The following is a 15,555-nucleotide window of genomic DNA, read 5'->3' on the forward strand; positions in this document are numbered from 1 at the left end:
AACCCATCAGCTGTCTCTACCTATGGAAAATAGTTACAATTTATATTAGATCATTAAAACTGACTAGATAATACATTTGTTAAAAACAGGTGCGTTCTCTAAAAGAAAAATACTGTTCTCAGGAACTGGTTTATAAATAAATGAAAGTTGAAAATAATCTTGAAAACCTAGCTGCTTGTCTGAAATGGTTATTACTCCTTAGCAGAAGCTACTCTTATCAGATTCTTTGTAAGATTCACCAAATACAATCATTTGCTGGAAATCTAAATCATCATTTAAAATTATTTCAGAGGAAAATACAGAGCAGGAAAAATAAACTTACATCTCTTGATTACTGCTCTAATTGATGACAAGGGTCCTTGGCTAGAAAAAGAAAGAAAAAAAAGTTATTACACATTCATTCATTAATCTTTTTAAAGGAGAATCATTTATAATGCCAGATCATTTCTGGGATGCAAATAGCTGCAAGCAGCCAGTTTGATATATTAGTTACTGGACTATCATATTTACAAAACACAAATTAAAAAACTTTAAAAACTGCCTTTGAGGGACTTCCTTGGCAGTGCAGTGGTTAAGAATCTGCACTTCTACTGCAAGGGGCACGTTTTGATCCCTGGTCAGGTAACTAAGATCCTACGTGTCTTGCAATGCGACCAAAAAAAAAAAAAATTGCCTCTGCTATTTCAGATGCTTTATGAGAATTGAGGAGGCTGGTCAAAGTAAAATTTTGCCTTAAAACTGTTTTTTTTTTAATCTTTAAAAATAATGTTATTTATCTTCATTTTTGGCTCCGTTGGGTCTTCGAGGCTTTCTGCGGCGTTTTCTAGTTGCAGCAAGCGGAGGCCACTCTCGGTTGTGGTACATGGGCTTCTCACTGCGGGGGCTTCTCTTGTTGCAGCACACGGCTCAGTGCTTGTGGCACATGGGTTAAGTTGCTCTGCAGGATGTGGAATCTTCCTGGACCAGGGATCAAACCTGTGTTCCTGCACTGGCAGGTGGATTCTTCACTGTGCTGCCATGGAAGCCCTGAAAATGGTTTTCATACGTCTGCATACTGAATCTTCCAGTAAAATTCTGGACACAGCTTAAAGTCACGTAGTAACTACATGGTGCCCAAAAGAATTTTGACCTGCTATATCTCTTTTCTGTTTTGACATTAGAATTCCTGTCTTCTACATCACATCAAAATAGATCATTTTTATAGTCAATTTGCCTTGGTGGCTCAGACGGTAAAGAATCTGCCTACAGTGTAGAAGACCTGGGTTTGATCCCTGGGTTGAGAAGACCCCCCTGGAGACGGGAATGGGCCCCCACTCCAGTGTTCTTGCCTGGAGAATTCCAGGGACAGAGGAGCCTGGGGGGCTACAGTCCACCGGGTCACAGTCAGACACAACTGAGTGGCTGACACTTTCACCTTTACTTTTTTATTTACCTAAAGACCAACAGCATTTCTTCCTAAGATTAGAATTACCAACATCACTACCTAAAAAGAAAAGTCTTCTGCTTGCCCTGGGTTTTGGTCAGTAGCTGGTTGGTCCTTGCTGCCCCTGACTATGTGACCTTGGCTGAGTTGCAGAAACCTTGTGAGCCTCATCTTCCTGGCCAAAACTATCTGCTGCAAAGGATAATACTACCAATACTAGTTTGATAATGCTATCAATACTATCAAAACTAGTTGTAAGGTTGCTTGTTCATTTGTTTCTTGTCTTTATTCAAACCAGCTGAATTAATTGTCTTTGGAATCATTTAGAAAAAATATACAACCATGAAATTTTAATGATATGATTTAGGAAAAATACTTGTTTAAAAATTCCTTGTTTTTTTTTTTTTTAATGCTTTTTAAAAAATTTATACTTATTTTCCAGTTTGTGCTCTTTTAAAGTTTATGCCTGTAGTAATCTATATAAATCCCCTTGCTAGGTAGATAAGATAAAACTTCAAGAAGATACAATGATATATCAGTTCAGTTTATGGGAGGAATACTTTTAAGCATATACTATTGTACCAGAGAAGAGAAAAAAAAAACAACTCCAGGAGGTCTCCAATATCATGACAGTAGCACCATAATTAAAAGTACAGTATTTTCAGCAAAAGACGCTTACTCCTTGGAAGGAAGGTTATGACCAACCTAGATAGCATATTGAAAAGCAGAGACATTACTCTGCTAACAAAGGTCCGTCTAGTCAAGGCTATGGTTTTTCCAGTGGTCATGTATGGATGTGAGAGTTGGATGGTGAAGAAGGCTGAGCACCAAAGAATTGATGCTTTTGAACTGTGGTGTTGGAGAAGACTCTTGAGAGTCCCTTGGACTGCAAGGAGATTCAACCAGTCCATCCTAAAGGAGATCAGTCCTGGTTGTTCATTGGTAGGACTGATGTTGAAGCTGAAACTCCAATACTTTGGCCACCTCATGCGAAGAGTTGACTCATTGAAAAAGACCCTAATGCTGGGAAGGATTGGGGGCAGGAGGAGAAGGGGACGACAGAGGATGAGATGGCTGGATGGCATCACCGACTTGATGGACATGGGTTTGGGTAGACTCCGGGAGTTGGTGATGGACAGGGAGGCCTGGCGTGCTGCAATTCACAGGGTCACAAAGAGTCGGACATGACTGAGCGACTGAACTGAACTGAACTGAACTGATTTTCAGCAATATTTATTTTTTTTAAAAAAAGGTTCTTGAAGGCTTTCTGTAAAAAACTACTTGAACAAAGATTAATACACGGTGACATAGAAGTGGTATTAATAACAGTACTAAAATATAAGTAGGTTGACTGAAGTTTTGAGAAGAAACTTCTTGGGGCAAAACTGGAGAGACTGCATGTTAACATCACGTTGACTTACATAGAGCAATTAAAAGGATCAGAATCAGTACTTAGAAGCAGGGCAAAAAGTCAAAGTTTCATGTATGTGTCCAGGCAGGGTATAGTGGATATAATCAAATGTCTACATGTAGTAATCTCCTTATTTAATACCACTGATTTTATAGGATGTTGTAACAGTTTGTTATCTGTGTGAAGCAGAAAGGCATATTAACTGGGGTGGAACATGGTAGGGGGTGTTAGGGTTAAACTGTTCCTCCCCCTGTCCCCCAACCAAAAAATATGTTGACTTCCTAATCCCTAGTACCTCAGAGAGTGACCTTATTTGGGAATAAGGTCAGTACAGATGTCATTACTATAGTCAAGATGAGGTCGTCCTAGAGTGGGGAGGGCCCCTGATTCCAGTGTAACTGGTGTCCTTACAGGCAGACCATGCAAAGACAGAGGCACACAGGGAAAGCGCTACGTGACACGGAGGCAGGGAGACGGGAAGCAGCTGCCAGCTGAGGGATGCGGAAGACATCGCAGACCCCCAGAAGCTAGGAAGAGGCCAGGGAGGACTCCCCTGGACTCTCAGGGGAAGAATGACCCCTCTGACAGGCTGGATTTCAGTCTTCTAGACTCCAGAACTGAGATAACACATTTTGGTTGGTGTAAGTCACCCAGTTTGCTAGGGCAGCCTCTAGAGTGCTGAGCGGGAGTGATAATTCATGGACCTGTATACTTCGTGTATTTTTCTGTATGTTAACACTTAAATAAAAATTTGTGTCAGGAATTTCCTGGTGGTCCAGTCCGTAAGACTGTGCTTTTACTAGCAAGGGTGAGGGTTCAATCCCTGGTTGGAGAACTAAGACCCCACAAGCTGTTGTGGGGGTGGGGGTGGGCTGGAAACCTTGTTACAAAATCAAATTTTGACTGAGATTAGCTCAGGTCCTACAATTCTCAAGACTTGCAGCATCATGTTTAGGCTAGATCTAGAAACCAACCAATATCTTATGTCTGGTTTAAAGTTCTGCTTTAGTGGTTGACAGGTTTTGTGGAAGAGCGAATAAAAAAGAAGGCCTGTGGTCAAATGCAGGTCTATGGGAAGCAGTTTTGGGAGATGCTGGCGTAGCCTCCAGGCTGTGCAGTGCATACAATACAATTTCTGTACCTCAAATGTAGCTGTGGTTGAAAAACCCGTGGTTTTCTCCACCTTTCTGCAGAGCCCAGGCTACAGGTGAAGGTACCACTCCATCGTCTTAGAAGAAGACCTTACGGGAATCCTGCTCAGCACAGTTCAGGCTCCTGGCCCAGCGGGGAACACCCAGGTAGGAGAGCCACCACGGGACGGCAGGTGTGGGCACCTGACCTCCGATTATAGACAATGCCGGCATGACCAGTCAGGTTGAACACTAAGAATCCATGGTCAGGGATATGACAGCAAATTGTTTCAAAAAACAAGTAGGAATTTGTTTGGGACATCTCCCTAGAATAAACATTGTTGAATATAGCTAGTCTGTATGCACCAGCCATGATGTTTATGGCATGCCTGACTTTTTAAGAGTTCATAAATAAGTCCTGGAATGCTGGTATTGTTTGTCTTGAATTGTGAAAAGATCTACATTTTTATGGATGATAAGGTTTACATGTTAATATTTTAAAAGATAAGTAGTAAGTAGACTTAGTAAAAAGAAGATAAAAATGAGCAAGACTAGATTTCTGAAAGGGCCAGAAAGACCCTGGACTAGTCTAGGATGTCTTATTCAAAAGTATGTTTACTAATTTATGAAGCTCTAGCTATGTACCTGGCATTCTGCCACAAACTGGGGACACCAATGTTGATAATACATAATCTCTTCCCTCAAGAAATATGCAGTCTTTTTGGCAAGATCAACAAATGAAAGATATAAACAGAATGTGACCAAAAAAATGTTATGCAAGGTATTATGGGAGCTCAGAGGAGGGGTGTCTAAATTTAGCCCTGGGAGCTATGAGGAAGACCCACAGCTGATGCCTGAATAGAATTAGTGTAAGCGTTCTCATCTTTGGTACTACTGACATTTGTTAAAGGGGCAGGGGTGGGGGTTATCCTGTGTGTAACAGAAGGGTTAGCAGCATTCCTGACCTATACCCACTAGATGCTACAAACATATAGTCCCCTACCCTCAACACTTGTGACAACCCAAAATGTCTCTGTTGTTGTTCAGCCACCCAGTTGTGTCTGACTCTTTGTGACCCCAATGGACTGCAGCATGCCAGGCCTCCCCTTCACAGATCACTGCCTTGCCGTGGCAAAGGGGCTTGCATAACTCAAGGAAGCTATGAGCCATGTATGAGCCTTGGGTGTAGGGCCTCCCAAGACAAAGTGTTCACTGCAATGGTTCAAATGCATGCTCTTCACACCTTTCGGTATCCTAAATTCATACTAAATATTATAAGCTATGTTTTTAAAAATAGAAAAGTTACCCTCAGTGGAACTAGTAAGCCAATGACAACAAAATAGAGTAACAGTATTTATATGGATGGGAAAGGAGTTGGCTTTGCCATTTCCAGTTGCCAAGTTGACGGTGGCAGCAGTGGGATCAAATGGGGGTGGGAGTGGGGGCTCGATTTGAGGGAACAGGACAAAGGCAACGATCACAAGAGAAGAAAGGAGAGAAATTTCTAGCACCAAGAACAGCCTTTGAAAAGTGGTACTATCACCATGCCAGGTGAAAAAACTAGTCTTACTAAGAAGGAACATAAGAAGTCAGTCATTCTGTGAACATAACCTTTTTAAGTCAGGTGTTTAGGTGCACTGCTTTTTTTTTACGATAGTAAGTTCAGGACTACAGTAAACCTTCACTTGCTGTATTGCAGGAAAAAAATCATTATCTATACTTTTCTAAACAGAGCATTGGGCCAACCCATATTTGTCTCTTAAAACAGAAAGTAATAGTGTTACAGAATAACAAAACTACTTGTGCTTTCATCTTCTTTGTGCGTCACTCAAATTTTTATTGCCCTACATTACCTGCTAGATTAAAACAATATCATGTAATGGGGAAATAAAGTATGAGTTAGTAAATAACATTTACCACTAAGACAAATATAAAGCTATCATGCCATTTTAAAAGTGTCTAAGTTAATATCATGATCACAATATGTAGGGCCAAATCTGATGAACTGTGGGGAATGGAAAAAATAAGTGTAGTTACCTGAAACTAATGAAAACAAATTATGTTTTAGCCCTAAAACTCTGATTAGCTTCCATAAAGTTTGGGTATGGCAAGGAGAATGAGTTCCTTCTTCAGACTTAGAAAATAAAGATTAGTTAAGAAAAATAATTGAGATCTAATTAGAATGGCTTTTACTAAAGTTAAAAGCTATATCAAAACTACAAAATACTCCTATTATTAATAATACTGTGAAAGCTTTACATAAAGTTATATGAGTCCTGAGTTCATTAACTTTTTCATCACATCTACAGCTCAACTATAATCACTGAGATCTATAACATAACATTGTTATATCAGGTTATTTTTCTATTGAATCTTTTTAAAGACAAGAAAATCATTCGTACAACCTTTATTTATATTTTTGGTTTCATGACAAAAAAGTTAATACATATTTGAATGAGTCTCATTGATATACTTTACCTATTATAAAATTTGTAAAATGAGTCCTATTGACAGTGTAGCTGTGAGCAGGAACAACAAACAGGTAGAGAGAAAGCAAAGAGGATGCATGATATACCTCCCAGGGCATCATGACTGTAGTGGGAAAAGGAAAGAATTTGGAGCCAGCCAGAGGCCTACTTTCCTATTTGTGTGCATGCTTAGGCGCTCAGTTGTGTCTGACTCTTTGCAACCCCATGGACTGTAGCCTGCCAGGCTCCTCTGTCCATGGGATTCTCCAGGCAAGAATACTGCAGTGGGGAGAGCTCCACCTATGTACTCACTTACTGGAATTATTCCTTATCTGTAATACGTGGATACCAATGCCCATCTTTTGGCTTGTTACTAAAACCGAATGACCAAAAAAAAAAAAAAAAAACCCGACATAAAACATACAGCACAGCGCTTGGCCCATCTGGGACTTCCCTAATGGTTCGGCGGTTAAGAACCCACCTTCCAGTGCAGGGTATGTGGTCCCTGGTGTGGGAACTAAGATCCCACATGCTGCAGGGCAACTAACCACACGTGCTACAATTACAGAGTCCGAGCACTGCAACGGAGAGCCCACACGGCCAAAGAGAAAGAAAGTAGGTTCCATTTCTCTACCCTATTTCCCAGGACACAAGTTTCTGGAGTCCATAATTACACCAAGCTGAAATGTTTTGGAGATACCCTGCCAACACCAGTTGAGCTGCCCAGTAGTTATCACAACCCTACCTTATAAATTCAAATAATTGACCATTCACATTTCAGTTGCAATTATTATTCACAACTTACAACCATTCTGAACTTCACAATGCACACTTCTCATGTACCTAATCTCTTTTGAAGCTGAAGCAATAATAAAGCCAAGAGAACAAAGCAGATCCACAGGCTTTCTTGAACACTGTATTTTCCCACTGAGAACACAGATCCCTGCTCCTTTAGGTCATCCTTCCCACGATGATTTTCACCAAATGGGCATGGCGATCAGTGGCTCTGCAGCTTCATAGTTCTTTAGCTCTATTAAAAAAGAAATCTCACAAAAGTGTTCAAAGATCCTAGAAGAGGCTTTTGACTCTACTATTAATAACTAAAGTACATTTAAAATTAGACCATGTTGCCCCATCCTTTCCAACGCTTTGTTTTTTTCTTTTTTTTCCACACATGCATGTCTTGATTTCCTAATTACATTGTAAACTTCTCAAGGAGAGACACGATGATCTTCCACTTGTTTTCACAGTGCAGCTTGGTGGGAGTCACAGGCTCACTGAACTACTGAGAACTCAATCCTACTCATGGATAGAAACACAATAGCATGAATTGCACAGGTGAGCCCACCTACAATCTACCTAATAAGAAAATCCCCAGAAGTAATTTCACTGCTGGCTTTGTTCTGTTTCTTTGTTACATCTTGTTGTATGCACATCTTGCCAAAAGTGTCTGAGTCTGATGCTTAAAAATAGGAATTTTTCATACAAAATGTCACCTTGATAAGTATCTGGTGTTCAGTGAAGAAGAGAACTCTCTCCTAACAGTACATGGAAAACTCTCTTATTAAGAGATGGTATCCATCGTGGCACCTAATTTGGCAACAAATAATGTACTTTAAGTGTCAATTAATGGAATTTTAGCAGTAATTCTGCCTATTCACAGGTTTTCACCATATGCTATCTTTAGAACCTGTCTCTTTATAAGTTAAGCCTCTGGTAATTCCCAACCAATAAGCAGCACATCACTAGTGTGCTGCTAAACTTCAAACCATGACCCATACACAATAGTATACAGTGATGTTAATGAGATGCAACCGTGAGTTACGTTACTTGATGCAGAGCATGTACAACTTGCCCGGAGAAGAGGAACAGGCATAATGTCAAGTCAGCACCTAAGAAAGGTGGCATTTACTGCAACACGTAAGAACAGGATCTTCAGCACATTCTTAAGATGTTAACACAAAAAGGTTGAAAACTTTGGGTTTGATGTATAACTGTCTTCAATAAACACCTATTGAATGAACCAAGGAAACAATAACCAGAATAAATCTTTTCTGGTTTATATCTTTCTTCTATAGTCAACCTGAAGTGATCTATAGAACAAGTTTACATAGAAAACATGGGTTTCCCTGGTAGCTCAGTGGGTAAAGAATCTGCCTGCAATGCAGGAGGCCCTGGTTTGATTCCTGGTTGAGAAGATCCTTTGGAGAAGGGAGAGGCTACCCACTCCAGTATTCTTGGGCTTCCCTGGTGGCTCAGGTGTTAAAGAATCCACTTGCAGTGTGGGAGACCTGGATTCGATCCTTGGGTTGGGAAGATCCCCTGGAGAAGGGAAAGGCTACCCACTCCAGTATTCTGGCCTGTCCATGTATAGAATGTATAGAATGTCATGACCCCATTCTATATAGTCCATGGAGTTGCAAAGAGTTGGACGCAACTGAGCAACTTTCACTTTTATGTAGAAAACCTAGAAAGACAAAAAGGGCTAAAATTTACTCCTCCCTTTGCTGGATATATAGCAATACAGGAGGATTAATTTTTATGATTAGAAGTTATTTGTTGGTAAAAGCATGAAATTCCAGAGAAACATCTACTTTTGCTTCATTGACTATGCTAAAGTCTTCAACTATGTGGATCACAACAAACTGTGGAAAATTCTTAAAGAAATGGGAGTACCAGACCACCATACCGGTCTCTTGAGAAACTATGTGGGTCAAGAAGCAACAAGCTAGAACCAGACATGGAACAATTGACTGTTCAAAATTGAGAAAGGAGTGCAACAAGGCTGCATATTGTCAACCTGCTTATTTAACCTCTATGCAGAGTACATCATGTGAAATGCCAGGCTGGATGAATCACAAACTGGACTCAAGAAAATATCAAAATATTTTGAAATATGTTGAAAATATCAATAACCTTACATATGTAGATGACACCACTCTAATGGCAGAAAGTGATGAGGAACTAAAGAGCCTCTTGATGAGGGTGACATAGGAGAGTGAAAAAGCTGGCTTAAAACTCAGCATTTAAAAAATTAAGATCACGACACTCAGTCCCATCATTTCATGGCAAACAGAAGAGGAAAAAGTGGAAGCAGTGACAGATTTTATTTTCTTGGACTCCAAAATCACTGCGTTCAGTGACTGCAACCATGAAATTAAAAGATGCTTGCTTTTTGAAGAAGAGCTATGGCAAACTTAGCGTATTAAAAAGCAGAGATATCACTCTGCTGAAAGAGGTCTGTGTAGTCAAAGCTATGGTTTTCCCAGTAGTCATGTATGGATGTGAGAGTTGGACCATAAAGAAGGCTGAGTGCCAAAGAACTGATGCTTTTGAACTGTGGTGCTGGAGAAGACTCTTGAGAGTCTCTTGGACGGAGATCAAAACAGTCAATCCTAAAGGAAATCAACCCTGAATATGCATTGGAAGACCTGATGCTGAAACTCCAATACTTTGGCTACCTGATGTGAAGAGCCAACTCTTTGGAAAAGACCCTGATGCTGGGAAAGATCGAAGGCAAAAGAATGGGGCAGCAGAGGATGAGGAGGTTAGATAGCATCACCGACTCAAAGGACGTGAATTTGAGCAAACTCCAGGAGATAGTGGAAGACAGAGGAGCCTGATGTGCTGCAGTCCATGGGGTCTCAAAGTGTCTGCCACGATTCAGCAACTGGACAACAACAAAAGCATGAAAAGAGCACAACATTCTAAAAAAATGTCCATGATATGCCAGGACAGAGTGAGGGATAGTAAAACGTCAAAAAGGTGGCAGTTTCAGCTTGAAGCACTGCAAACATCCAGAGACTGATTTTGTAGACTTTTGTCCTATTAGCTGATGATGTCTGCATGTCTGACCAAAAGACAGGTATGTACCCAGTTACAAAGAGAACAATTTTAATTTTCAACCAAGAACTTTAATGCTTGTTTTACCCCAGGTATTCTGCTAGATACCAAAAAATAAGATCTATGACTAGGACATGGTCCCTGGTTGTAAGATGCTCATGGTCTAGTCAAAAGCCTGTGGACTGAAGCTCACAATATGTACTTCTGCTTTTCTTAAAATAAAGTCTTTCATAGACTGGGTACCTTTATTAGAGGTATTCTGTTGCATTATTTCCTCTACTAGTCTATAAATTCCTTCCCAGGCAACATACATATTGGAAAGATGTTACATATAAACCTTAAATTAAAAAAAATTATGGACAATTAAAAAAAATTAAGACAACTTTTAAAGTACTTTTGGCATGTTCAGATTCCATGCCATAAAATATTTCAGATCATAAGTAAAGAACAAGTGTCCTAAAGACTAGTGACTAATGCAGTTCTTGTTCTTCAAGCTTATTTTTATTTTCTTGAAGTAACACATAATGTACTTTAGAAACCAGATAGTCTTAGAAACTTATTATAATACAAAATGACAGTCCCCTGCCCACGCCCCCTTCAGAATTTTCTCCAGAATCCCAGTGTCTTCTAGCTCCACTGGCGCCACAGAGAAGCCCGTTGTGACCTCTGCTCTTTTCCCTTGGCGGCCCCTGGGCTCCCTGTATCTTTGCAGCCTCTCTGCATCACCCCCATCCTCCCCGCCGTGCCCTGGGAACGCGGAACACAGCCAGCCTGGAAACATGCCCTCCATCCCTGGGAAAGTGTGCTGTGTTTTCTCTTTGATAAGCTTCCTCTACTGTTTGTCTTCTTGGAAAACTTACTAGTCGATGTTTACCTTTCTGAATTCATCCTTCAGTTCTTTTTTCCTTGCCTGCCTGTGTGACTCATGCAATTCTGCCCTATTTAACAATGACTTTTAAAGAATTTAAAGACAAGTTCTTTGTAAAAAAGAAAAAACAGAAAAAGAAAATCCACACTCTTCCTTAAAATCTATCATCCTGGTTTAAAAACCTGTATGCAGCAGAGCTTCTACTAGAAAAGGTTGCCCTTTCCTTTTGGATACTTCCTTAATGGATGTTCAGGGAAAACCTGGGATAAATTCCTAGGACAGACACAAGACTCGCAGGGGTCTCCACCTGGCAAGAGAAATTAGGACACAGGAAGTATGGTGGAAATCCAGAGTCACCTGGTCACACTACAGAAGGGAAAATTAAAGGCAGATGTTTCCTACATCACAGACCATATACCGAGTCCTAAGGCCTACTTAATAAGAAGCAAACGTAAAGTGACAACCCGCTACTCAGGGATGAAAAAAATGTACAGGGAGAAAAGAGAAGGAGGAAAAGTTTCTCATAACTGATTAATTTATCACCTACCTAGAAAAATCTGCGTTTTGGTATAAGTTTGTTTTTTTTATGATGGTTTTCATCAGACCATATTTTTCTTTTCTCTTGGTCCCATTATGCAAAAAGATGGAAGAGGGTGGGATGCAGAAAGAGAATGATGTAGAATGATGCCACCCCCTCCACTGCCTCTGTAAACTCAGAGGCGTACCTGGTAACATTGCATGATGTGTCAGTACGGAGACAAGCTCTTTTCTAATACTTTTGGTTATAGCTTTCAGCTACCTTTTTCCTTCTTTAGTGCATGAACAAATCTAGCATTTAAAAAATAACCTGAGATTGACTCTATTCAAAGGAATATATATGTAGATAAGTAAGTGAGAGTATCTGATTAATAAATTATTTGAATTTTAGGTCATATAAAGGATATAGGAGGACAAGGCAGGAAGGATGGGAGGAGGAAAAGAGGATTTAGACTCTATCCACAATCTGATAAATCTATCTCAGTAAAAGTTAGGGGATTCATTTTCAGTGAGGGTACAATTAGTATAGACCATATTTTTGGCTTTCACCTTGACATTCCTGACTCACTTTGAATAATTCAGGATTGAAGCCTAGAAAAGATAATGGCATAGCATGGATGCTTAGTGTCTCCTGATGATACAGCAATCAAAATCAGCACCCAAACTCAAAAGTTCCAGAAGCAGCTGATATCTGTTCTGGGCTAGCAACAAGATGTGTGCCAAAGGGATGTGTGTAGGCATATGAGCATCTGAGAAGATGCATCAATCTCAGCCTGTAGTGGCTTTCAAATGAAACCAAACTCATCTCAATTAACCAGGGTAATATTCTCTTGTAAAAAATAAAACCTTACTACTATCAATAAAAGCAAATGAAAAATCAGTGGGTTTAGTAGAAGGCGGCAGGGAAAGAAAAAAGGTGAGAAACATGAGTTTGCGTTTCTCCATTCTTTATGGTATGAAGGAAAAACCGCCACAAGGGATGATAGTTTGCTATTTTTCATTGCAAAAACAAATGCATATTTTAAGCATCTGTAACTGATCAAAATATTAATTGATGCTTCCAACAAGATAAAAAGAAAATAGGTCAGTTTGAAACCCTGTCTTTAAAAACTTGCAAAGGTAGGGACTTCCCTGGTGGTCCAGAATCTGCCTTCCCATGCAGGGGACTTGGGTTCGATTCCTGGTGGAGAAACTAAGATTCCACATGCCATGGGGCAATTCAGCCAGTATGCCTCAATAAGAGAAGTCCGTGCACTGCAACTGGAGATGCTGGGGCACAGACAGAGGGCCCAGGCAGCACAACAAAGACCCAGCACAGCCAAAAAAAAACCAACAAAAACACAAAGGTATTACTTCTAAAACGTTAGCTCCATTTTTTATTTGAAATAGTGAGGCAGATATTTTTTAAAAGCTAGGCTTAAATGTTATTCATAAAAATGTGTAAATTAGTTGTTAGAAGACACTACAAGATTTTTTCTAGGCCATTAACTTTTAAGAAATCTCTTTTAAAAGTAAATGTTGTAGCCACCCATTTCTTAGCTTCATCATCTCTTGATCAAAGGTTTTAGGTTGGCTAAATTCTACCATTAGAGTTTCCTTTAGCATTACATTTCTATCTTTTTACCAAATCTCAGAGATGTCTAAGTCAGAATAAAATAGGCTTAACCAATGATGGAGGAAATAATAATGAAGCAATAAACATACAAAACATAAAAACCTAATCAATGTAATTTCAAATATTAAAAGCCTATTTCTTTTGCTAATAAAAACAAATACAGTAAAAAAAATCATTTAGTCAAGGACTTAACAAGCTAGCAGTTCTTAGAGTCTCTGTTAAAGCTTACAACTTTGACAAAGAATGTAAAAGAGAACAGAGATAGCTGAGCTCATTCTAACAGCTCGCGGATTTGTTTTCCTCTGGGAATCAGAACAGACCTTCAACAGCAAGCAGGGATGAAAACTTTTACTGCAAATATTCAACAATTTTTCCATTATGTAAGGAGTGCAAGCAATGCACTTACCAGCTATTATATATCTCGTTTTTACAAATTCACTGGAAATCTTTGTCATTGGAAAACAAGAACATATTTGGCAGCCAAAGGACTTTAAAGGCATTTAAAATGATGACTACCAGGAGTTATATTAAATTACCTAATAGGTATAGTAAATTTGGGGCTTCCCAGGTGGCTCAGTGGTAAAGAATCTACCTGCCAACGCAGGAGATGCAGGAGACGCATGTTCGATTCCTGGGTCGGCAAGATCCCCCAGTAGGAAATGGCAACGCACTCCAGTATTCTTGCCTGGAAAATTTCATGGACAAAGGAGCCTGGTGGGCTATGTATAGTCCATGGGGTCGCAAAGAGTCAGTCACGACTGAGCATACACATACAAAGACTGTAGACCCTAAGCACAACTGCCCTCAAAGTATTAATAGCAGTTCTATCTTTACAGGACATTTAAAAAGATTCACAGAGTAAATCTATCTATAAGCATTAGAAAAAAAGCCGAAGGAAGGGGAACGAGAAGGTGCAGGAGAGAACACAGGAGAGAACAGGACCAGCTGCACCGTGGATGAGCAGGACTCCAGCATTCTCAAGGGAGGACTCTGCACAAGCGGGACTCCAGGGTTCTCAAATGGACGAGCGGGACTCCAGGGTTCTCAAATGGACGAGCGGGACTCCAGGGTTCTCAAGGGAGGGCTCTGCCTGAAGACTGAGGCAACCCACAGGGCACCGTTCCTGGATCCAACTACCTGCTACACTGGAGATTTATGCTGCCGCTTTCACACTATCCTTTCCTCTTCTCACTCACACTGCAGAGGAGAGGCACTGCATTCAGCCATTCTCACCGAGTCTCACCAGCTATACCAGTGAAACAGCCGAAAGTGCAGTCTGTGGCAAACCAACAGCACACAACCAATACAAAATTTACTTCTATAAGGTAGATCAATGGATCCCCAAACTGAATATTTAATGTGATCCCAATCTTATTTTTTAAATCTTACCTAAAAAAAATATATATACATATATATGTACACATTATATATATATATATATACACACACACACACATATCATTATATTTTATATTTATACAAGAAAAATGAGAATGAATCTACCCAGTGGTATGCTGGAACCAGCTTATACTGGCTTGTGAAAGTAGACAATTAACTTTTCAGAAATTTTACAGGCCAGTTTTTAAAACGTAGCTACTATTTAAAATTATATAAACATTTAAATTATATAAATTTACAGTTAACCAAATCACATAAAAAAGGTAATACTGGGTTGACCAAAAAGTTAACCTGGACGAACTTTTTGGTCAGCCTAATAAATACTCAAAACTTATCATTTCTTAATTATTTTACTACAGTTTACCATTATCTATACTGTTGAGATGATTTATTCCTATGATTTCTGAATGGTGAAAATACTGTATAATGACTTTTAGTTGAGTTGCTCAGTAGTGTCCGACTCTTTGCGACCCCATGAAGCGCAGCACACTAGACTTTCCTGTCCATCACCAACTCCCAGAGTTCACCCAAACTCATGTCCATTGAGTCGGTGATGCCATCCAACCATCTCATCATCTGTCGTCCCCTTCTCCTCCTGCCCTCAATCTTTCCCAGCATCAGGGTGTTCTCAAATGAGTCAACTCTTCGCATCAGGTGGCCAAAGTATTGGAGTTTCAGCTTCAACATTAGTCCTTCCAATGAACATTCAGGACTGATCTCCTTTAGGATGGACTGGTTGGATCTCCTTGCAGTCCAAGGGACTCTCAAGAGTCTTCTCCAGCACCACAGTTCAAAAGTATCAATTCTTCTGTGCTCAGCTTTTTTTATACTCCAACTCTCATATTCATACATGACTACTGGA

The 15,555-nt window shown here is 39.9% G+C and overlaps 1 protein-coding gene across 50 annotated transcripts in view; it reads right to left on the reverse strand.

The window, feature by feature from the left end:
- The window catches only part of SH3D19 (SH3 domain containing 19), a 196,931-nt gene that overhangs the window by 63,269 nt on the left and 118,107 nt on the right, over window positions 1-15,555 (reverse strand). For all 50 annotated transcript variants that reach the window (XR_014069341.1, XR_014069340.1, XR_014069342.1 and 47 more), the window contains one exon: window positions 323-363. Coding sequence is in view for 21 of the 50 variants with exons in the window: in XM_081543972.1 (XP_081400098.1) it covers window positions 323-363 (41 nt within the window). In the remaining 29 variants the exon portion in view is untranslated. The remainder of the gene's footprint in view (window positions 1-322; window positions 364-15,555) is intronic.

The sequence above is a fragment of the Giraffa tippelskirchi genome, chromosome 11 (assembly GCF_054371585.1).
Source record: "Giraffa tippelskirchi isolate mGirTip1 chromosome 11, T2T-mGirTip1v1.2.pri, whole genome shotgun sequence".
NCBI lineage: Eukaryota > Metazoa > Chordata > Mammalia > Artiodactyla > Giraffidae > Giraffa > Giraffa tippelskirchi.